Source organism: Ochotona curzoniae, unplaced genomic scaffold (genome assembly GCF_017591425.1).
Source record: "Ochotona curzoniae isolate NIBS_2020 unplaced genomic scaffold, NIBS_Ocur_1.0 contig_4516, whole genome shotgun sequence".
Lineage (NCBI taxonomy): Eukaryota > Metazoa > Chordata > Mammalia > Lagomorpha > Ochotonidae > Ochotona > Ochotona curzoniae.
The window spans coordinates 3,673,273-3,696,848 of NW_024466313.1; the positions used below are offsets into that span (position 1 = coordinate 3,673,273).

Sequence of the window (23,576 nt, forward strand, 5' to 3'; positions counted from 1 at the left end):
TGTCCAGGGCCTAGCATCCCAGGGGACAGGGGTCCAGTGGGGACACAGGGCCTTGACCATACCCGACTGCACCAGCACCTGGACCGTTCTTCGGGGAGGGCCTGGAGGTGCTGGGACTTCATGGCCTGGGCTGGCCCTGCACCAGGGCTTGTGCCAGTTCTGCCATGCTGGTCCTAGGGCCTGAGGCTTCTAGGCTGCTAGGAGCTTGGGTGGGGCTGGGCCTGAGTCCTGACAGGCTGGGTCACAGGCCTGGAGGATCAGGCATGTGTGTACGCGTGTACACATGTGTGTTATGGGTATCTGTCCCCGTGTACACGTGTGCATATGTCCTCTTGGGGAGACCCCACTGGCCTCAGGTGTTGCTGCTGGGACCACCTCCAGCTGTGGAGCTGCAGGGCTGGGTCCCTGACCAGAGCCCTCGCTCACACTGGGTCTCCATATTTCCCACCTGTCTAGCAGGATGTGGCCAGTGGGGGCTGCCTGGTGGGAAGTGGATGAAGAGGGCATGGCCCCGGCTAGCCTGAAGGACAGTCTGCCCGTCCCCTCCTGGGCAGGATGCTGGGGTGCGGTCTGCAGTGACTGCTGTCCGTCATGCCTGGAGACAGTTTGGTCCTGTGAGTTTTCTGGGTATGGGGCACATGGAGAGGCACCTGAAAGGCCGCTTTGCGCCAGCTTCTGGCGGGATGGGTGGGGCTAGTGTCCCCGGAGGGCCTGAGATGGCCTGAGCACTGGGCCACAGGAGAGACTGGCCTAGGCTGAGACCGTGATGGCAGGACAGGCTGCAGCCGAGTCCAGCCTGAGCCACCCCACCCACACATGGCAGGCGGCAGGGAGTGACAGCCTGGACTGCCAGCCTGTGTGTTACCCAGGTGGAGGGTTCTGCCAGATCCACACGCCCAGGCTGCTGGGTGCTCTGGTCGGGGGTCCTGGGGTCACATGTGCAAGCCTCTAGCAGTGAGTACCCCCTGTGGACATGGGAAGGCTCCCTGGTTCCAGGCCAGGGCAGGTGGGGGAGGGGAGGACTCACAGGGCACCTTGGTGGAATCGACAGATGGCCACTGGCCTGCAGCCACCTGCCCACCACACCCCCTGCATGGCCTTGTGTGGCCGTCACATATACCTGGTGTGAGCCCGTTGTGAGCAAGTAGGTGCTGCAGGAACGGGGTCCTAGTCTCAAGCAGGGGCAGGGCCGCCTGGATCTCGGCTGCTTCCCCTACAGCAGTAGTAGCAGAGGCCCCTGGGGCAGCACCTCCCTTGCTGGGGCGCCCTGGCCAACACTCCACTGCCTTGCCTACTTCCCTGGCAGGGCGGGGGGCCTGTCCAGCAGAGTCCCTGCCATGGGTGGCCTGAGATCTTGGGAGAAGGGGAAGAACAATGCAAGGTGTCCTGCCCCTTCCCCGGAGATGTGCAATGGCAGGTCCCCAAGGCTCCGCCCTCAACACAGCCTCCCCAGGGACAGGGTGGAGGGCCAGGCGGCCGGGAGTGTGGCCCTCCCGTGGCCAGCACCTGAACTGTGGCTGTCAGCAAGGGGGGAAGGCCACTCTGGACTTGGAAAAATACTTTATTAGGGATGGCCAGCATGAAGCTGTTGCTGCGAGGGCCCAGGGGTGCCCTTTCCCAGGCAGCAGCTGCACAGGATGCTCTCCAGGGGCAGGGGCTGGGGTCCACGCAGACAGCCTGCGTGTGGCCTGCTAGTCACTTGGCATTCAGCTGCAGTGCCAGGGAGAAGGGCAAGGCCCGAGGCTCGCCTGCCAGTCACTGGGCATCCTCCTGGGGCTCCTGCCTGCGCAGGGCCTGGAGCCGGCTGCTCACGGTCTGCTGCACGGCCTCCAGCCCTGTGGCGTCCAGCTCTTGCAGCAGCAGCAGGACGGCCGTCAGCACGTTCTGTGGGCAGAGCCGAGGCTCAGCACTACTTGGGGCATCCCGACCGTGCCATGGCTCTCTTGGCTGGCCCTTCGGGGTGGGGACTGTGGGTGCCCTGGGGTGCAGGATCACAGGTGCAGATGGAAGACGGAAGCGTGGGGTTGAGCCCGGATCCTGTGTCCTCCCCTGCCTTTCCTCCACTCTCAGGCTGGTCACACGGGTCTTCCACGGGTCACCCGTGTCCTCAGAGGGTGAGCCCAACACTTTGGCTCCTAAGTCTACAGGACGGCCTTTGGTCACACCTGGCTCCTCCCATGATCTGCGGGAGTGAGGACTGAGGGGGCCCGAGCAAGGGGCTTGTTGGCCGGACCCACCTGTGCCCTGGACCCAGCACCCAAGGCTCGGCTCTGATGGGTGAGCCAGCTTGGCAGGGGGTCATGGTCCTCGGGTTGCTAAGGCCACTGCTAAGGCTGGCTCTGGCCCCTGGCCTGCCCACTGGGATCTGTTGAGAGGACACACCTGGGGAGATCCCGTGGCCAACCCCGTGGGCACCTGCCATGCCCTGGGCAGTGGGTGGGGCCTAAGGAGGTGCCGGCCAGTACCAACCACTCGGCTTCCTGGGTCACTGAGTGTGTCCAGTGGTGTCCAGCCACCTGGCCAGCCAGTAGGCGTCCCCAACAACAGCTAGCCCCCCTCCACTGGACGGGCCGTCACGGCGACCTCCCTGACAGGTTCTAGATGCTTCTGACCCGGGGTGGTAAGGGGGTTTCCCTTAGCTCACACTCGTACTTCCTTCCTGAGCTGTTCCCTTAGGTTCCGGGTCACCTCTGGGGCTGTGGTGGCCGCGGGGATGGCCCCAGTGACTTGCCCACCCTCGCCTGTGGGGCTGCTGCCAGCGCTCCCAGCGGGCACGCATACAGAGCAGTGCCACCCTCAGGCCTCGGCCACTCACCCTGTTGGTGTGGCTGCCAGCAGTGTCCCTCTGGGAGAAAGGTGGGGGCTTCGGTGTGAGCCGACCTTGCAGGCTGCTGCACAGGGAGACAATGAGGAGTGCGGGACCCGGGTCCTGGCTGGAGTCCAGTCACCCCGCTTGGAACACGGCAGGCTCCATGCAGGGCAGCCTTGCAAGCCCACGTGTACCCCAAGTCTTTTCTGCTCATCCCCTCGGGCAACTCCCCTTTGGCTTCCAGAGCTCCTGACCTTGAGGTGCTGCCCACAGTAGGTGCCAGCAGGCTGGCCACAGCCTCATCGCTGACAGTGCCTGGCACTCAGAGCTGAGCCACATGCAAGCAGCCCAAGCACCCCTGACCTCACATGGAGCCAGCTTTGTCCTCCTTCCTGCTCCCTAGCAAGGGTCCCTGGCGGGGACACCAGAGCAAACAGGAACGTAAGAGGTGCCCTGTACCTGCCCCTCACTGCCCACAGGCCCTGCACCTGCCCCTCACTGCCCACAGGCCCTGCACCTGCCCCTCACTGCCCACAGGCCCAGCACCTGCCCCTCACTGCCCACACAGGCCCTGCACCTGCCCCTCACTGCCCACACACAGGGCCCGCACCTGCCCCTCGCTGCCCACATGAGACCCCGAAATACAGCTTAACTGCAGGACTCAGCCAGGTGCCCCCAGCCACCCTCACCCCGCCCCCCAAAGCCCAGGAGAGGTGTAAGCCCCAAACCTGGATGCCCAGGAGAGGTGTTAGCCTCGTCCTGGGCTGGGACTCACCTGGCCTCACTGCAGCCCAGCAGGTCGTTGCTGGCTTCTGTGTCGGCGGTGGAGCCGGCCGAGCTGTTGGGGCTCAGCGTGCAGGACGGAGCGGGGCAGCTACTGTCCGCATGCTCTCTGCTTGGGGCAGAGGTGATCTCATCGCCCTCCATTAGTGCGCGGGACAGCTCCTCCTCGGTCACAGCTGGGGGGGGGACAGTGTCAGCGTGGCCACAGGCAGGAGGGGTGGGAGGAGGGGCGCGGGGCTGCAGGGCCCACCCTGGTTGTCCAGCCGCTGCAGGCCGGGCAGGTTGCGCAGCACAGTCATGCGGTAGAGGTGGGGGTCAGCGCCGCAGCACGGGTTCTCGGCCAGCCAGAGCACCCGGAGCAGTGGCAGGTGCTTCAGGTGGAAGAGCTCGCTCAGGCTGGGGATGAGGTTCCGACGGAGGTACAGCTCGCTCAGGCGCTGGCAGCGGCTCACCGGCTCCAGGGTCGAGACGCTGTTGACGCTGCGTGCGGACAGGTGGCTCGCTGGCCAAGGGGCGTGAGTCCCTCCCACACTCCCACCCGTGCCACCTGCAGGCCACACAGCGTCAGATGAGAATCCAGCAAACAAGAAACTGCTTCACCTGGACATGCAGTCACCGCTGGTCACGGTGGCGACAGCTGGCCAGGCCCCCTGGATGGCCGCTGTGGGAGGTGGGCCTGCTAGCTCACAGAAGAGACACCCCCCTGGGGACACTGCCAAGCCTGCCGTGGCCAGCAGCTGCGGGGAGGTGCCGTGGTGCGACGGACTGAGCCTCCCGCAGTGCCCACTGCAAGTACTGCGGAACGACCTGGCTGCCGTGCTTCTGCCCCAGACCCCTGCTGATGCACCTGGAATGCAGCAGCTGATGGACCAAGTCCTTGGGCCCCTGAAGCCCCCAGGGGAGACCTGGATGGAACTCCTGGTGTCTGCCGGGCCCAGCCCTGGCTTCTCTGGCAACCTGGGGGTGACACAGTGGGTGGACTCCCCCTCTCTCTGTCACTCTGCCTTCCAGAAGGATATATAAATGAATCAAACATAAGGGCAGGGGCTGATGGAGCAGCCGGCCTCTGGGCTCCACGGTTTGTCTCCCAAGAGCAGCTTCCGGCTCCCACCTGATCCCAGGGCCCACAGGTGCGGCCAGGAGCCGGAGGCCCTACCTGAGCGTGACCACCTCCAGGCTGGGCATCTCCCGGCATATGGAAATCTAGTAGGAAAAGAGCAGACCCCCAGAGCGTGAGCTGGCATGGGGGCCACGGGCAGCTGCAGAGTGACCCGGGGTGTGGACCGTCCCGGCAGAGCTGCCACCAGCTGCAGACATCAGGGGTCCGTGGCTGCACCAAGGGGAGGCAGCAGCAGGGCAGCCTGGGCCCCTGGCCTGGGCTCTGCCCACATCTGACAGGGGAGGAGCCGTAGGGTCCCCGGCCCTCTCCCTGGTTCTGCAGGACCAGCAGTCGCTGGGTGTGGGCGGTCGGTGAGTCACTGGTGCTTGTGCAGGACTGCTGGGTCACAGGGATGAGCAAAGCTCTGTCGCTCTGGGGACGAGGCCATGACCCGGGGGGCTGGGGCGCCTGGCGGCGGGGACCATGATACTCACGTCGGTGAGGCGGCTGCCCCTGGGGAGAGAGCACACCGCGTCAGCCATGCCGACTGTAAACGTGGCTCATTGCTAACTGCAATACCTCTGGCTCCTGTAACTGCTGCTTTGCTTGCTCGGCTGTGGAACCGTATGCGAGTTCCACAGGCCGAGCCTCCTGCGTGACCTGCAGCACGAACGGTTCCCAGAATTCAGGTCCGAGTCCGGTGATCTCACAGATGGTGCCCAGGCCTGAGCATGGTTACCTGGACTGCCGGACCGGAGGGGAGACAGGCACAGGCTGCCCAGCCGAGACAGGCAGGGGACGCACAGCGCCTCTGCTCTTGCCACACTATGCCAGCCAGTGTCAACTGGCCCTGCAAATGTGCTGATGGGGCCGCACTCCAGTAAGGGGCCTGGTCCTGGTCAGCCGCTCGCCTTGCAGCTCATTGGAGCTAGAGCCTGTTGTGCTGTCACTGGTGTCATATTCTATTTTAGCGGTCGAGTGGACAAACCCTGAGGGACACCCACGCGACGGCTTTAACCGCACAGTAGCAAGCGGGGTCACAGGCCGTGGGCCTGTCCTGGAAGGCTGGGGACACCTCGCAGCTGCAGGCAGCAGAGACCAGGCGGACCGGGGCCACCATGGCCAGACTGCCAGCCCGTGACGCAGATGCGAGAGCCCCAACAGGGCTGCTGTGGTCCCGGCTCTGGGCATCACTGACCGCCCCTGCCAACACACTGTGGACAGCCGATGGCCACGGAGACGCGCCAGGCGAGAAGAGCGTTTGCGACCGCAGCTCGCACCCTGCGGCCTGAGCACCACGGGCTGGGGCGGTGACCTCGAGGGGTCCCCAGGGCCCCCGCTCCAGCTTCCACCACAGCCCCGCTGCCCGCGTCCTGCCACGTCCTGGCTCGGGCCGCCCTGCACCCGGCCGACGCCCCGCAGCCATCACAGGCCCCGGCCCCGCACCTCCCGCCTGCCCGGAGCCCTGCGGTCAAGGCTGGGTCCTGCGCCCCCCAACCCTGTGTCCAGCACGGACGGCCCCCGCGGCTGGCCTCACCAGCAGTTGAGCTTCCGCACGTGGTGCAGCTCGGAAGCCTTGGCCCGGGACAGGACCATCTTCCGAGTCAGCTTCATGGCAGCCGCGGGCACCTGGGCCCCGGCGGGCCTGGCCGTGGCCGGCCGCGCGGGCGTCTCCAGGGGCGGGGCCCGCGTCGTCAGGGGCGGGGCCAGCGCGTTGTCGGCGGCTGGGCGAGGCGGGACGTCCAATGAGCGCGTGGCTCCCGTGCTATCCCCGCCCACTCCGCACGGCGCCGCCCGCCCGCGCCGTCCTGCGCATGCCCCGCGGTGGCGTTCGCGAATGGCGCGCTCTGACGTGACGCGGGGCTGGCGGCGGCTGCGGGCGGGGACGGGCCGTGTGGGCCTCGCTGCCGCTTAGAAGGGCTGGAACTCCCGCTGCGTCGCCTCCCTCCTGCCGGCGCCTCCGCGGTGCCCTGAGGGGAGCTGAGGCTCCGGCCGCGGCACCGGGAGCTTCGGTTTGAGGAGAGCCGCAGCCCGGGATTACGGAGGCCGGGCGGGCTGGGCCTCCCGAGGCAGAGAGGGGTTCCGTCAGGTCCAGAATCTGGGGTGGCCGCTGCGGGACCTCCTCCGCCCCGACCCCACGGACCGGGAGCCCCCCAGGCTCCAGGCCAGCCCCTCTGTGCACCTGCTTCTGCCGCTCAGTAGGAAACGCCTCCCACACTTCACGTGTTGGAAAGGGGGTTCCCGCAGAGCGACGCTAAGGGGGTGTTTTGGGGAAGTGGCTGGTGAGGAGGGCTCGCCCCAGTCGTCCTCGCTCCTTGTTTCCCACAGCCCGAGCGGAGAGCCTGATTCTCGTGATCCCGGCGGGGAGCGCGCTTCCTCCTTGTGGGGTACAGCGCCCCAGGAGCCTGTTAGGCTGGGCTGCCCACCCCCTTGCTTGTGGTCTCAGCCTTCTGCACCCCTGAAGGGCTCCCCAGGGGCCCCACCTCCCCAGGCCTGCATCCGCACCCAGGACACCCGTCCCCCCCAGGCTGGGTCGTGCGCCCCCCAACCCTGTGTTTCTGAGTTGACCCCAGAACAGGATGACCCCGAGTACCCTCAGATGGGGAAGTGACACTGCGGGCTGCGGCGGGCAAATTTCCTTCTCCTGGTGGAGTTTCCCTTCGCTGGGAAGGTTAGGACCCTTCCTCAGGGCTCACCTCCCCGGCACTGCCGGAGCAGCCAGGAGGGCAGGAATGACGGCCGGGGTGACCCAGGGCCGCTGTGGCTCCAGGCACCTGGGCCCCTCGACCTTGCCCTCCTCCAGACCCTTTGCTGGCCCCCAGCGCACCTCAGAGCGCCTGCTATCTTTATGCTCCCAGCTGACGCATCTCGGAGCCCTGGGGTGCTGTGGGAGGCAGACCCAGGTCCATCTTGGAGTCTCTTGGAGCCTTCTGAATGTTTCTGTGGGAGTCCCTGAACTCCTCCTGGGGACCCTCTCTGCAGGCAGGGCCTCAGTTGCCACTGTGCTGAGGAAAGCGCCTGCCCAGCATTTGGCTCTGAGGACCCCCATCCCAGCCCCCCAAGGGCCGCCCCCATCTGTGACTGACCAATGTGAGTGCAAAGCCCGGGTCCTCATGCTGACCTGGGGCACTGCTAAGGTGCACATGGCCTGGCTGCCAGGGCTGGACCACCTGCCGACCCCACAGATCAGGGGAGGGGGGCTGGAAGTCTTTGGGGTTCTGGAAACCACATTAGAGACTTTATCTGAAGGAGGGGCCGCGCTGCCGAGGAAGGGACCCTGCCACGGGACACCAGATGACGTGGCCAGCCACACTGTGAGCCAAGCTCAGCCACAGGGTGACCCAGCAACAGTGAGAGCTCCAGGCCACGGCAAGCTGCAAGCTGCCAGGAGGCGGGGACCTGGGACCACCTCCCTGGGGACCCCACACACAGTGTCCAGGACGGGAGGAGCTTCTGGGGTGCGGTCAGTGAGACATGCAGGAGGACAGAGTGACAGACATGACTTTTTTTTTTAAAGATTTATTTTGTTTTACTGGAAAGTCAGATATAGAAAGGAGAGACAGAGAGGAAAATCTTCCATCCACTGGTTCACTCCCCAAGTGGTTGCAATGGCTGGAGATGCGCCAATCTGAAGCCAGGAGCCAGAAGCCTCTTCCCGGTCTCCATTGTGGGAGCAGGGTCCCGATGCTTTGGTCCATGCTCGACTGCTTTCCCAGGCTGCAAGCAGGGAGCTGCATGGGAAGTGCGGCCGCGGGATTAGAGAACTGGTGCCCAGATAGGATCCTGGCGTGTTCAAGGTGAGGACTTTGACTGCTTTGCTACCATGCTGAGCCTTTTTTTTTTTTCCTTAAAGATGCTGTTTATTTTAAAGAGTCATGGAGAGAAGGGGTGTCTTTAGTTTGCTGGTTCATTCCTCTGGTGGTCACACGACCCGGGGCTGGGCCAGGCTGGAGCCAGGAGCTCCATCCGGGTCTCCCACACGAGCGCAGGGCCAGGCACTGGGCCGTCCTCCACTGCTCTCCCAGGAGCATTACTAGTGGGGAGCTGCATCAGAAGCGGAGCAGCGGGGACTTGAGCCAGCACCCTGCAAGTGGAGGCTTAGCCTGCTATGCCATGATGCCAGGGCCCCAGGAGGACCCCATGAGGGCTGAAGAGACAGCCAGGGACAGCAAGGTGCTCTGCCAAGAGCAGGTGTAGGGTGGGGACAGTGGGGTCAGTGTTGAGAGCCACGGGCACCAACCCCGAGGCCTTCCTGGGAAGTGCTGCTGGGCCCCGGGGGCCTGACACTGTCACATGCCAGCCTGGGCCATGTGGGGGCGTGAGGCTGAGAGCTGTGTTAACGCCCCAAGGGAGCAAAGCAGGGAGAGCTGGACGCTGCCCGGGGTGACTGAGCCGGCCCCTGGCAAGCTGAATTGGAGCCAGGCTCAGAACGGGCACCGAGCGCCACGGAGAATCTCAGATTCCCCACGGGGCCCTGCCGATCAGCCTGGCCATGTGTGGGCTGGTGCTGCCTGGCGGCCCTGGAAGATGGCGGCGCCCCAGAGGGCACGTGCGGCTGTGACTGGACTGCAGGCTGAAGAGCTTGCCTGTCTCTGTAGGTGTGGCTGAAGATGGGAGGTACCCAGGCAGACAGAGGACAGCCGTGACTGGGCACCCTGACCCCCGTTCCCAAGGGGGATGGTGTCTCAGATGCCACAGCAGTAATTGACCGCAGTCGTAGCGGTGGCGGGAGATGTCTGGGTGAGCACAGCTCCGTCAGAGGCCAGCAGGCGCTGGGCCCCGGCCTGGCCACGCGTGCATGGGAAGGATGGTTGCCTCACTGCAGCTGCTGGCATCTGGCCAATGGAACGCGGCCTTCTTGTGAAACCTGCGGTCCCCAGCTTGGAGGCCAGGAGCCAGCCCAGTGCTCCCGGCCCCCACGAGTCGGTGCAGGTGTCAGCTCACCAACGGCTTTACTGATAAGTTTCCACCTAGGCCTTGGGTACCTGGAAACTGCCAGCCGGAGGCTCAGCCGTTACTGCCAAGTTATGAAATACTAACTGCCCTGCCCTATATCGAGCAGTTAGTTGACAAAAGGGTCCTGGTTGGGGACGCTGCTGCGGGGGCATTAATTGAGGTCCCGGGTACCTCTCCAGGGTGGAGCAGGCGGTTGGTTGTACAGCCTGACTTGCATGGCTGGAACTCACAGGATGTTTCTGGGTTGCCCCAGGAAACGGGCAGGGGTCTGTGCCACCCTGCAGTGGGCAGAGCCCCTGTAGCTTGGGTTCCTGGTGTGGCTGCTGGGGCTGCACTGGTGCAAGTTCAGTGATGGGCTTGGCAGAGGCCTGGAAGTTGGGGAAGTGGAGTCAAGGGTGTGTTGTGGACAGCAGGTGGGCAGGTGGCAGGGGCAGGTGGGTGATCATGGCTCCAGGGGACGGGGAGCAGGGGCCCTGGGGTGCCACGTGGGTTTGGCAATGGGTAGGGAGAGCGCCAGGACGGTGGGGTGAACCAATGGTGGCTGGAGTCATTATCTTGGGGTCTGGGATAAGGGACGTGAGAAGGCAGGGCTCTGCTGCCCAGGTCCCCCAGGGCTGCTGCATTGCTGCCCTTTCTCTGAATGCCACCTCCAGCATTGGCTGGAAAGGTCCTGGGTTTGGGCCCCCTGACGTGGGCACCATGGGACTTTAGCGGGGCCCTGGGGGTGCGTGTCCACCTGGGACTCATGCGCCTCCCCCGCTCTGGGGTGTTCTGGGCTGGACTTTAAAAAGTAACCGCACAACCGCCTGGAGGGGCACTGCGCTCGCTGCCAATCGCAGAGAAGTCCACCCGAGTGAGCGCCTCCCGAGGGTGTCTGGGGTTGGCTGCGCCCTCAGGCGGGCGTCGCGGGGCGGGGTGTAACGGGGTGTAAGGGACCCGCTCGCCCCAAGCTCCTGACCGAGTACCGCAAAGCGCAGCCAGGACGAGGAGGACTGGTGGCGCGGAAGGACGCTCCGCCCCAGATACAGCGGCCCCGTAGGGCCAGAGAAGCCGCTTAAGCTGCAGCGTGAGTGCGGTGGGGAGGGTTCAGAGCAGGTACCCCCGGATACCGGCTGGGACCGCCTGGGAGGAAGCAAGGTCGCGGGCGCGTGCGGTGCGGGTCGCTGTGGTTTGGGCTTGGGAAGCCTGTCCTGGGCTGCAGGGAAGTGGCGGGTGTGAGCCTGTGTGCATGGTCTTGGGACTGGTTCCTGGGGGAGGCTGCATGGGCGGTGCGGTGCGATGCGGAGTGCCTGCAGGGATGGGGGTGGGGTGCGGGGACTGAGGGATGACGCGCAGTTGGGCGGTACAGGGAGGCTGTGCCCGCGCCCCGTCTGAGGGCGTGCAGGGGTGGGTGAGGACAAGACCTCAGGGCCCTCACCAGCGTGCACCTGTGCTTGTTGCAAAGTGCTTTCTGAGGCACGTTTCAGAGGGGACCCTGGAAGGGAGCCCTAGCTGGCCTACGCTGGGGGAGCAGGGTCGGTCCCCTCTCTATTGGTGTGCCCGGTGGGTATGTAGGAGAGGGTCCCCTGGGTCTGAGGGAACTCCCTGCCCAGTGAACGGCAGCCCGAAGGTTGCAGGAAGTCCATGCGTTTGGCAGGGGTGCTGCTCCCGCTCTGCTTTTGCCCTCTCTGGGGGCTGGTCAGGCCGACCTCCTGCTGGCTGCTGGCCAGAGTTGGGCTGGACCCGCCCACAGCAGCCCCAAGTTCCTGCTAGGTGCCTGGGGCAGGTGCGCTCCTGGAGGCCCTTGCTGGCACCTGTGCGTTTCCAGGCATCACATCCTGTCAGGTCCTGCTTGCCTCTTTCCATCGACCTCTAGAATGTTCTCCCCCACCATGCTGGGAGCTTGTGTAGATGATAAATGTACACCAGGGCTCCCTGAAGGCGTGCAGCTGGCTTGTGGGTGAAGGGTGGGGGGCACATCTTCCCTGGTCTCGGGGCTCCCTCCACCGTAGGCCCAGGCTGAGGCATTGGCTCCTGCTGTGCTGGAGGAGGAGGAGGGGGAGCAGCAGGGCCAGCATGCCCCATGCGGGTGTCAGTGGGGGCAGAGGTGGATGGGGTGGGGTCTGGCAGGCCCCCGACCCTAATCTCTGTGTAGTCGGAGGCCCCAAGATGTGGTGAGAGGGCGCCACTCAGACCTCCGCGGTCCCCACTTCTGTTGTTGGGCAGCCCCATGCCCTGCCTCCAGGTAGGACTGCTCCCAGTCAGCCCCTGGGCAGGTGGGAGGCCAGGCTGTGGTCCTCAGGAGTGCTGGGACTGCAGTCACCTGCCTTGTGTGTCTATGTGCCCTGCTCCTCGCTTCCCTGAGCTCTGAGGGCGAGGGACGGGACACCTGCCTAGGTGGGCAGAAAAGGGGCCGAGTGGATGGGTGTGGCTGAGTGGACAGGCAGAGGGCAGGGCAGCAGGGGCCATGATCCGCCGGCCCGGGTTGAGGGTCTCATGCACCCAGGGAGACCGGCAGCCAGTTGTGGCTTCGGTGGGGTCAGCCACAGCACAGCCAGGAGAGCGGCCGGGAGGAAGTGAGCTCTGCCGTTAGCTCACTTCCTGGGGCAAGTGGCCATGCCCTTTCTGGAAATGGGGCCTTTTCTCAACTGTGGAAAATGAAAGAAGACTTGGTGGGGAGAGATGAACCCGTGGGAGGGCCGTGGGGTCTGTTGCCGCTGGCGGGCCTGAGTGACAAGAGTGGGGCAGCACCCTAGATAGGGTGCCCTGGGCATGTGCCCCTCCTGGCTGCCCAGAGCCAGTGGGGCAGGGGGTAATAAATAGATGCAGAGGAAGGCCCCAGAGCCAGCCTGGGCTTCCTCATCCTCTCTCTGTTTCTAGGACTCAGACCAGCCTGAAGGAGGCAGGGCCTGGATCAGGATGGAGTCCCTGGCCCCCAGGAGAGCCAGCTTGGAGCAGGAAGAGGGTTTTGGGGTGCAGCCCGGGAGTGTCTCTGATGTGGAGGTAGCCCTCAACCCCCAGCAAAGGAAAAGCAGCCTGGGCAAGGGCAGGAGGTCCCAGCACTCCTCTGGGTGCAGCAAAGAGGTGAGCTCGCACTGCTGGCTGGTCAGTCCTGCCCCGGCAGGTGCTGGTCACTGGTTCCAGCCCAGGAGTGCCCTGGGAGAGGAAGACCTGCGGTGAGCTTTGTGTGCTTGCTTCCTGGTTGGGAAATTTTGGCGGGCACTCACATCCTGCGCTGGATGTGTGGACAGCTGCCACTCCTCTTGCCCCTCACAGTCACTCCACAGCCCCTGCCTGCCCCGAGGCTCCAGGGCACTGCCGCAGGTCCCAGTGTGGTCTCACCTGGAGCCCTCGGCAAGGCTGCGTGCACACACCTTCCAGGTCGCAGCCCCCTGTCCGCGGGCAGCATCTGCTCCTCCCTGCCAGTGAGGGCTGCAGGCAACTGCTCAGCATCCCCTGTCAGCCCCTGGGTTCCTCTCTGGGGACCCTAGGTATGGGTGCCAGGGGTATGGGCTCCCCCGAGGCTGGGGTGGCTTTATGTGGTGGGACTGGCAGAGGCCCAGGGTCTCCGTTGCCCTCTGTGCCACCTGGAGGTAGGATAGCCATTGGGGTGGGACTGGCAATGGCCAAGGGTCTCCGTTGCCCTCTGTGCCACCTGGAGGCCGGGTGGCCATTGGGGTGGGACTGGCATAGGCCCAGGGCCTCAGTTGCTCTCTGTACCACCTGGAGGCTGGGGTGGCCATTGGGGTGGGACTGGCAGAGTTCAAAGGCCTCCGTTGCCCTCTGTGCCAGCTGCAGGGAGCTCTGTGCTCGTGGATCTCAGAGAACATCAAGAAGAAGCAGTGTGTATACTTTGTGGAGAGCGCCAGGCTGTCGGACTCTGGGTGAGAGCATGTCCCATCTCCCCCCTGCCCAGCGCGGGCCGCGGTGTGACTGGGGCCAAGTGGAGGGGAGTCCACAGTGTCCAGTCAGGCTGAGTGCCCGAGAGGTTGTGCTTGAACCCTCCCCAGCCCCCGCCTGCCCCGCCACGCAGGGAAGGAGCCGCAGGTGCACAGTGTAGGTGGCTGGCTGGGGCTGCCGAATGGCCATTATCTATGCTCGGCCTCCAGGCCTGTGGGTTGGGCAACGGATGTGGCCCTGGGAGAGCTGTGGGACCCTGAGCTGGGGGTAAGGGGGAGCCATGGGAAGGCCCAGGTCCAGCCCCATTCCTGAGGGGGATTCCTCAGCCCCCAGGACCCAGGGCCACATGGCCTCTGTAGATGCTCTGTCTCCAGGCCTGCGGGTCGGGCAGCAGATGTGTCCCCTGAGAGACATGTGCCGAGGGCAGGAAGACGCCATGGCAGCCTGAGAATTCCAGTACGGGGCCACGTAGCCCGTCCTCCCAGTGAGCCATGGCACAGCGAGGCTGTGAGGCCTCTGTGGAGCTGCGGTGGTGGCAGCCTGCAGTCGGAGCGGTGTGGGCTGGCACCTGCTGCTGGAGCATGTGGACTACACCCTCCCTTCCCTCACCCCTTCGTCCCCTCTGGGCTCTGGTTGACTGTTCTCCTGCCCCAGGGCCTTTGCAGGTGCAACCTCTGCTGGCATAGTCCCTGTGTAGCAGCACGGGACTCACCTGTACCCTGCAGGGCTGGGGCCTGGGCAGAGCTGTCTCATTGTTGGGGGCATCATTGTCACTGGCTCCTGTGGGAAAGGGGAGCTCTCTGGGGGTGCAGGGGCAGCCGGGGGGAGCCCAGTGCTGCCAGGCCCTGCCACGGCCATGGATGGCCTCGTGCCTGGGAACCCTGGTGCACTTGGGACACAGCCCAGGGCTTTTCTCCCCATTGCGCCCTCACTGCCACGGCATGACGTCTGCCCAAGTGGGGGAGTCGTTAGCTGTGCAGGGGGCAGGGGCGGAACCGGAGCCAGCGCTAGGCCCTTCAGTCAGACACGGCGCCGCTGTGAGGCCAGGGCCGACAGGCAGGAGGGCTCCCTCTGTCCACAGAGGCTCCGTGCTAAGGAGGGCACGAGGGCTGGGCAGACCTAACAGTTGCCCACCTATTTATCCCACATCAGGATGGATTCAGGTGTGCGCGTGCGTGGCTTTTGGGGTCCCTGGGGGTGCTGGAACAGACGCTGAGGCACATTGGGTCCCCACGGGAAGGGTGAATTGGTCGAACAGTCTGTCACCAGCCACAGGGACGGTGTGGGATGTGACACCCCATGTGTGTTAGCTTCACTCAGCAGCCGAGCTAGGGAAGGGTGCGGCTTCGCTGTGGTGGGCCTCGGGGGGACGCTAGCTGGGTACATGGCCTGTGAGTGCTGGGCCCGGAGAACGCGGTGTGTGGGGGGTCTGTGTGCACCAACCCATGCCTTCACCCCGTGCAGTCCGTGGGAGCCTCCTGCGGGGAGGGGGACATGGTTGGCTCCCTGTGGGCACCTCTCTGTTGGGGAACCCAGGGCCTGTGTGGGGCCGGACACACCAGCTCCTGGGCCCACCTCTGCCCCTGACTGCAGGAAGGCCCACAGGCATTTGCATGCATGGCAGGGCCCAGTGGGCACAACCTGGGGAGAGCCCTGTCTGCCAGGAGCAGGAGTCTTGGGGAGCTGGCGCTCCACCTGTGGGGAGACCCTGGCTGGCACAGGACTTTCCTCTGACCTCCAGGCCGAGGTCACTTGAGCATGAAGGGCAAGCTGCTGGCTGAGGTCCAGGCTGAGGTGGGTACTGGACGAGGGTGAGGGTCACCCTCCAGAGGGGGCAAGGGCTGGATGGGAGAGGGGCTCTGTGTGGTGCTGTTGTGCCAGGCTACTGTACAGCCATGCGTGGGTCACATCTGTGTCGTGCCTGTCATGGATGTCATGGCAGTAATGCCTGTGGAGTCATGCCTGGCGTGCATGTGTCACAGCTGCCATGCCCGCGACGTGCCTGCAGTGCGTGTCGTGCCTGTCATGGATGTCGTGCTGTGGTATCACCTGTCTGTCTGTCGGCCACAGGCTCCCGGCAGGCTCTTCGTGGGTCAGTAGTGCACACGCTGCTTCCTGCACTGTCAGGCCCGAGGGTGTGATATGTGTGGCACTTGACATCTGATGTCATCTGAGGGGACAGGGCCGAGAGAGGAAGGAGGGAAGGAAGCGGCTTGTTCCAGATCCGTGTGTGGGGAAGTGGGGGCGGGAGCTGGCTCTGCACCCCTAATGAGGATTCCCCGCAGGCCTCAGAGTTCCTGGGGTGAGCCTCGCTGGAGGGGCACCAGGAGCGCGCGTGGCTGCTCTGCTCAGGTCATGGGTCACCAGCAGAAGTATAAATCTGAGCAAACAGCGTGGTTTCCAGTAGACAGGTGCATAGAGCACGCACCTGCGCCTCCCTCCTGATGCCTCAGCGAACCGCCGCTGTGGCCGGAGACCCCTCAGCCCACAGGCAGGACCACAGGCCTTCTGTGGCTGCACCAGAGGACGGGAGTACACACAAGGACAGCTCCGCGACGGGAGTCCCCCGAGGCCTTGGGCACTGTCACCTGGGGCAGCCGTGTGAGACTCCGTTGTGTGACTGTGGGGTATGTCTGTGGTGTGTGTGTGTGTGTGACACAGTGTGTGTATATGTATCTGTGATATGGTCTGTGTGTTGTGTGTGTGGTGTGGTCTGTGTGTGTGACACAGTGTGTGTGTGGTGTGTGACACAGTGTGTGTGTGTATCTGTGATATGGTCTGTGTGTTGTGTGTGCTGTGTATATGGTGTATGTAGTGTGTGTGTGGTATGTGTGGTGTGGTGTCTGTGGTGTGTGTGGTGTGTGACACAGTGTGTGTGTGTATCTGTGATATGGTCTCTGTGTTGTGTGTATGGTGTGGTCTGTGTGTGGTGTGTCGTGTGTGCTGTATAAATGGTGTATGTAGGGAGGTGTGTGATGAGTGCATGGCGTGTGTGTGGTGTGTGACACAGTGTGTGTGTGTATCTGTGATATGGTCTGTGTGTTGTGTGTGCTGTGTATATGGTGTATGTAGTGTGTGTGTGGTATGTGTGGTGTGGTGTGTGACACAGTGTGTGTGTATCTGTGATATGGTCTGTGTGTTGTGTGTATGGTGTGGTCTGTGTGTGGTGTGTCGTGTGTGCTGTATATATGGTGTATGTGGGGAGGTGTGTGTGATGAGTGCATGGTGTGTGTGTGGTGTGGTCTGTGTGTGTGTGACACAGTGTGTGTGTATCTGTGATATGGTCTGTGTGTTGTGTGTGGTGTGTGACACAGTGTGTGTATGGTGTATGTAGGGAGGTGTGTGTGTTGTGTGTATGGTGTGGTCTGTGTGTGGTGTGTCGTGTGTGCTGTATATATGGTGTATGTAGGGAGGTGTGTGTGATGAGTGCATGGCGTGTGTGTGGTGTGTGACACAGTGTGTATGTGTGTCTGTGTGCTGTCAGCTTACCACAGTGCTGTCACCAGCACTACACTGCTATGGAGACGGCTCTCCTCCCAGCTCCCTGTCCCCCTTTATGTCCCCTCTGCAGCTCCTCTGTGCCCTGTGCCCTGTAGGCAGAGTCTGTGCTTCACCCCTGAGTGCCATTGGGCACCGCATGACCTCTGCCCTCTGTGCTCAGCGTGGTGTTGGCATGTGCTGGCGATGCCTTGCTGTGTATACCCTTCCTTCAGCCTGCCCACATAACTGTTTGGAGTGATAAGGTGACCTATTTGTTTTTAAACACAATTCATTGTGCGAGCTCTCTCAGAGTCATTTGTTTATTTGAAAGGTGGAGACTGAGAGATAGAGAGAGATACCTTCTATCTGCTGGGTCACTGCCCAAATGGCTGCCAGGATCCAGGAGTGTCATTAGGTCTCCCACGTGGTGCAGGGGCCCAAGCACCTGGACTGTCCTCTGCTGCTTTCCCAGGCCGCTGGCAGGGAGCTGGCAGGGAGGTGCTGGGAGCTGTTCCCCACAAACCAAGACGCCAGACACAGCAACTGAGCCACAAGACAGACTTCCTGTCAGCGAGGGAGGTAGTGTGGGCCAGGGGGACAGTGAGCAGAGCAGAGAGAAAGCAGGGAGACAGAGAGAGACAGAGACAGAGAGCAGAGAAAAGCTGAGAGAGAGACAGACAGAGACAGAGAGAGACAGAGCACGAGATGGGAGACAAGGAGCAGAGCAGAGGAAGAGCTGAGAGAGAGGGAGGGAGGGAGATAGAGACAGAACACATGATGAGAGAGAGACAGAGCAGAGCAGAGAAGAGAGAGAGCGAGAGAGAGACACAGAGAGAGAGAGACAGAGCAGAGAACTGAGAGACAGGGAGGGTGGGAGAGAGACAGAGACAGGGATACAGAGAGATAGAGAGACACACACAGAGACTGAGAGAGAGACAGACACAGGAGGAGGGAGCTGGAACAAAGGGCAGGGCACCTTTCCAGCCTGGAGGTGGGTGTGGGGAGTGCCAGCGCAGGGACTGGCAGGTGCGGCTGTAGGGGACGCCAGGGATAAATGCCCAGGGGACTGGTGAGTGCACAGTTTAAACCTGAAGGTCACTAACTGAATTAGGCTAGTGGGCCTTGAGGGGCTGAGACCTAGGAAGTAGTGCTGGGTCAGCAGGTGCTCAGGGGGCTGAGACCTAGGAGGTTTACGGTAGTGCTGGGTCAGCAGGCTTTCAAGGCCTTGAGGGTGGCACTGAGTCCAGGATGGTGGGGTCAGTCCTCAGAGTGCCGCCTTACAAGTAGAGCAGCTGGTGCCCATATGGGATGCCTGTGTGGCTTGTTATGTCATGGCATCACTGCTCATATTTCCTGTCTGAGATTGCTTGATGAAGCATCTTAGGATGGCCCCTGAGACCCTCTACTTACGGTCCTGCGGGTCCCCTCCACTCAGGAGGAGGTTCCCTGGCTCCTGGAGGCAGGGCCCTGTGTGACCCCTGAGTCCTGTGACCTGCGGGTGTGGGCAGGAAGGGACATGGTGCAGAATCCAACCTGCCCACGGCTCAGCTTACACTGCAGGACCAGAGGCTGAAGTTCCTGCCCGTCCAGGGTCCCTTGTCACTGCCGGTGGGGAGGAGGTCCCAGGACAGCGAGGGGCTCTTCCCTCCTGTTCACGGTGATCCGACTGCATCGTGTCTCCACAGAGAGGTGGTGTGTGAGTGTGGCTACCCTCGTGAGAAGCACCCAGAAGAGGTCACCAAGCCCATGGCCTTCCAGGGCAAGGAGTGGGACCTGAAGACACACGTGCAGGAGATGGCCACGGACGCCTTTGGGGACATTGTCTTCGCTGGCCTGGGCCAGAAGCTGGGGAAGGTCAGCTCTGTCCCCGCGGCTCTGAGGGCAGTGACCATGCAGGGGACCCCAGGGACAGTGGTGCAGGAGTCCCTGGTGAGGGAGACTTGGGGGACGCCTGGGGCTGAGGGCCAGGGCGGGCAGGGGATCTGCCGGCTCCTGCCCGGAGTCCCGGCTGTCCGGGAGCCGAGTGAGGCCAGCGCAGGCCTGGGGACTGTGGCTGTGAGGCGTGGCAAGGAGCAGGCTGTAAGGAGGGCTCTGTGCTATGGACACGGCCTAGGCTGGGGATGGGACGGGAGAGTCCAGGCCTAGGCTGTGTCCCCTGGCCCCTGCACCCCTGTGTGGTCCCCCAGTGAGCACCCAGGGCTTGGCAGCCTGCAGCTTAGCTGGGCTTCTGTCACAGCTGTCCTGGGGGGACAGCTGACGCCACTGGTCGCTGTGCCAGACCCTTGCCCCTTGGAGCTTCTTAGCAGCTGGCATGATCTTTGCCCCAGCTCCCCAAGTGCCCTTGAGACTGGGCCTGGGAAGGAGGTCCCCTGGAGTAGCCCTGTGGCCTGGGGTCCCTACAGTTCCCAGCTGGGGCTCCCCACCTGGGCAGTCCCACTGTTGTTCTGTGCTCAGGGCCATGGCAGGCGGCAGGCCTGTACCCAGGAGCCCTGCAGCTCCAACAGGGGCAGCTGGTGGCAAAGAGAACACTGCAGGCGCCATGGGAGCCAGCACCTGGGGGCAAAGCCCGGAGCCCCACAGCCAAGGGTCTGCCTTGGGGCATGGCCCACCCCTACCATATGACTGGAGGCAACCCTGTGGGTGAACTTCATATCCTAAAAGAGTGGTTATTTTCATCAACTGGAAAGGTAGAGGGGGTGAGGGAGGGAGAGAGAGAGATCTTCCACTCTGGTCCACTCCCTGGATGCCTGCAACAGCCAGGGCTGTCAGGCTGAGGCCAGGGGCCAGGAGCTCTGCCTGTGGCCATGTGGGTGCAGGGTCCGTGTCCTGGCCACGGTACACGGTACATGGCTGCTGGCAGGGAGCTGGGGCACAGGTGAAGTGGCTGGGCTAGAACCTGGGGACTCTGATGTCGCTGAGCCGCAGGGGAGGACAGGGGTGGCTTGGCTGAGCCTCATGCAGCTGTGTTCTGTCCTGCACCCCGGTCTCTGTGGCCTCTGAGCCGGTCTAACACAGCACCCCGCCTCCCCTTTCTTACCAAGTGTGAGTCCCAGGACGCATGTCCCCTGTCCAGCGGGGGCCTGTCTGAGGCTGGGTCAGCTGTGGAGACAGAGTCCATGTGGGCTCATGACCACAGGGCCTGGACCTGCCTGGTACCTGCCTGTCTTCCTTATGGGCCCCTGGCCAGTTCTCTAAGGGGGCGAGGACCTAGTCCCCCATGAGGGTGAGAGTGAGGCCACGTCCCGGGCCCCTCCTGCAGGCCTTGCCGCTATGCTGTGTAGTGGGCAGCTGGCCCAGGCAGGCCCTGGCCACGTGGCTGTGCAGCCTGCTGATTCAGAGCCGCTTCCTGCAGTACGTCCGCGTGTCCCAGGACACACCGTCCAGTGTCATCTACCAACTCATGACCCAGCACTGGGGCCTGGACATCCCCAACCTGCTCATCTCAGTGACCGGTGGGGCCAAGAACTTCAACATGAAGCCCAGGCTGAAGAGCCTCTTCCGCAGAGGCCTGGTCAAGGTCGCGCAGACCACAGGTACCGTGGAGGGGGCCGGGCTGCAGGGAGCACCACGGCCCCACCCGCCGCCCCACACTGAGGGGGTGCTTTGTGTTGTTTCATTTTATCTCAGGACAAGGCATGGCTCACCTGCCAGGCCCCTGGTTTCTTAGTAAAGATTTACTTATTTTTATTGGAAAGTCAGATATACAGAGAAAGGAGAGAAGGAGAGAAAGATCCATCTACTGGTTTATTTCCCAAGTGGCTACAAAGGCCAGAGCTGAGCTGAACCCAAGCCAGGAGCCAGGAGCTTCTTTCAGGTCTCCTATGTGGATGCAGGGTCCCAAGGCTGTGGGCCATCCTCTGCTGCTTTCCCAGGCCACAGGCAGGGAGCTGGGTGGGATATGGGGCATCCAGGACACAAACCAGTGCCCATATGGGATGCTGGTGCTTGGAGGTGAAGGGTTAGCCACTGAGCCGGTGTGTCGTGTGCCCTTACTTTTGAGCAGCTGCCCAGCCTCATGCGGAGGCTCACAGCCCATGTGGCGCTGGCACAGGCTGCTGCTTGGGGCCATCTTACCCTGGGCAGCCGCTGTTCAGAGGTCAGCAGAAGCCTGGTCCAAGAGTTCGAACCTCATCTGATATTCTGCACCTCCACCCCCAGCTGCAGGAAGTGAGGTAGGGCCGTGGGAAGATGGGGTCCCTGTTCTGCACCCCAACCCCTGGCCACAGGAAGTGAGGTAGGGCCGTGGGAAGATGGGGTCCCTGTTCTGCACCCCAACCCCTGGCCACAGGAAGTGAGGTAGGGCCGTGGGAAGATGGGGTCCCTGTTCTGCACCCCAACCCCTGGCCACAGGAAGTGAGGTAGGGCCGTGGGAAGATGGGGTCCCTGTTCTGCACCACTGTCCCCCCCATTTGCAGGACACGTGGCTCCTGAGGTGGGCCGTGTACCTGCTGTCACTGCCTTCGCCTCCCTGGAGACTCGCAGCTGCCGGGCTGTCCAGAGGCCCCTGAGGGAGACATGTGCAGATCAAGGGCCCGGGTGTCAGGTGTCCACGGGGTAGGCGTGCCTCAGGACTGTCCGTCTGCTCTCCCCAGGGGCCTGGATCATCACTGGGGGCTCCCACGCCGGCGTGATGAAGCAGGTTGGGGAGGCAGTGCGGGACTTCAGCACGAGCAGCAGCTACAAGGCGGGGGAGGTCATTACCATCGGGGTGGCCACGTGGGGCGCCGTCCACAACCGGCAGAGTCTGATCAATGTTAAGGTGAGTGGACCAGGGCTGCAGGCGCCGGGGCTGGGCCTGGCTGCTGGCGCAGTGTGGGAGGGGACAGGGACAACGTGGATGGACCAGGGCAGGGGTGTGGCTGAGGGCTCAGCTGGCAGGACTCAGGCTATCTGATGCTCGAAGCCTGTGCTTTTGACGGTGGGGGCCTGGGCGCTCAGGGCGGGGATCTGGCCCGGGTGGCCCCACACTGGCCTCCTCTCTGACTGCAAGGCTGGGCTGAGCAGGCTCTTGCTCTGTTTGTTTTCTGGGTGAGGACGTGCATCCCTTTGGTGTGGGTTGTGAGGGGCCTGCAGGACAAGTAACATGGGCTCTGTATTCCATCCACACTTGAGGGGGGGTTAGCTGCACAGGCCTGGCTTGGCCCAGCTGCCTGCTCGTTGGACAGAGGAGGAAACTGAGGCAGCAACCACAGAGACAGGGACTTGACGTCGTTGGGTAGCTGGGGTGGCGCGACTGCTGCAATTGGGCCCCTGCCCAGGGTCATGTCCGTGTCCTGTGAAAGCACTTCCACCTCTCGCCCACCCACAGCATCAGCTTGACTGTCCACTGCCCCACAGAGGTGTGCCTGCTATGCTGGGGGCCTTTCCTGGGGCAAATCTTACTCCTGTTGTCCCTGGGACAGGTGAGCTGGTCATTTCTCAAACAGCTAAGGCTGGCTCAAGAAGCATTTGTCAGCTCACAGTTCTTAGTGCAAGGATAGGCAGGGAACATGGTCAGCTCAGCCACAGGGAGCTCAGGGCCAGGGCGGAGGACACAACAGAGGGAAAGGCCACATCATGAACAGCCACGAAGGGTACCACCAGCACCAAGTGACCATCCCAGCATCCCCACCAACACCAGGTGACCATCCCAGCCGTCCCCACCAACACTAGGTGACCATCCCAGCCGTCCCCACCAACACTAGGTGACCATCCCAGCCGTCCCCACCAACACCAAGTGACCATCCCAGCCGTCCCCACCAACACTAGGTGACCATCCCAGCGTCCCCACCAACACCAGGTGACCATCCCAGCCGTCCCCACAAACACCAAGTGACCATCCCAGCCGTCCCCACCAGCACCTGAATACCAGTCACAGCTGTCCTCAGCAACACCAGGTGACCATCCCAGCTGTCCCCACCGGCACCAAGTGACCATCCCAGCCGTCCCCACCAACACTAGGTGACCATCCCAGCCGTCCCCACCAACACTAGGTGACCATCCCAGCCGTCCCCACCAACACCAGGTGACCATCCCAGCCGTCCCCACCAACACCAAGTGACCATCCCAGCCGTCCCCACCAACACTAGGTGACCATCCCAGCGTCCCCACCAACACCAGGTGACCATCCCAGCCGTCCCCACCAACACCAAGTGACCATCCCAGCCGTCCCCACCAACACTAGGTGACCATCCCAGCCGTCCCCACCAGCACCTGAATACCAGTCACAGCTGTCCTCAGCAACACCAGGTGACCATCCCAGCTGTCCCCACCGGCACCAAGTGACCATCCCAGCCGTCCCCACCAACACCAGGTGACCATCCCAGCCGTCCCCACCGGCACCCATGTGACCATCCCAGCCGTCCCCACCAACACCAGGTGACCATCCCAGCCGTCCCCACCAGCACCCATGTGACCATCCCAGCGTCCCCACCAGCACCCATGTGACCATCCCAGCCGTCCCCACCAACACCAGGTGACCATCCCAGCCGTCCCCACCAACACCAAGTGACCATCCCAGCCGTCCCCACCAACACCTGAATACCAGTCACAGCTGTCCGCATTCACAGGGCAGCGTGGAAGTGTCCAGTT

The 23,576-nt window shown here is 63.3% G+C and overlaps 2 protein-coding genes across 5 annotated transcripts in view; one reads left to right on the forward strand and one right to left on the reverse strand.

Moving 5' to 3' along the window:
• Positions 1–1,651: 1,651 nt before the first annotated feature.
• Positions 1,652–6,349, reverse strand: CFAP410 (cilia and flagella associated protein 410). Its single transcript, XM_040986696.1, has 7 exons — positions 6,229–6,349; positions 5,186–5,204; positions 4,749–4,795; positions 3,843–4,072; positions 3,585–3,768; positions 2,816–2,891; positions 1,652–1,884 (listed from the first exon to the last, which is right to left on the reverse strand). The coding sequence occupies exons 1-7, from the start codon at positions 6,303–6,305 to the stop codon at positions 1,756–1,758; spliced, it is 762 nt and encodes a 253-aa protein (XP_040842630.1). The 5' UTR covers positions 6,306–6,349; the 3' UTR covers positions 1,652–1,755.
• Positions 6,350–12,336: 5,987 nt separating this feature from the next.
• TRPM2 (transient receptor potential cation channel subfamily M member 2) overlaps positions 12,337–23,576 on the forward strand; it is a 31,859-nt gene continuing 20,619 nt past the window's right edge. Inside the window, exons 1-5 of one of the 4 annotated variants that reach the window (XM_040986698.1) lie at positions 12,337–12,710; positions 13,419–13,510; positions 18,692–18,860; positions 20,359–20,539; positions 21,599–21,765. In XM_040986698.1, the coding sequence (XP_040842632.1) occupies positions 12,546–12,710; positions 13,419–13,510; positions 18,692–18,860; positions 20,359–20,539; positions 21,599–21,765 (774 nt within the window). In that variant the 5' untranslated portion in view covers positions 12,337–12,545. The other 3 variants (XM_040986699.1, XM_040986697.1, XM_040986700.1) reach the window with 3 other exon arrangements.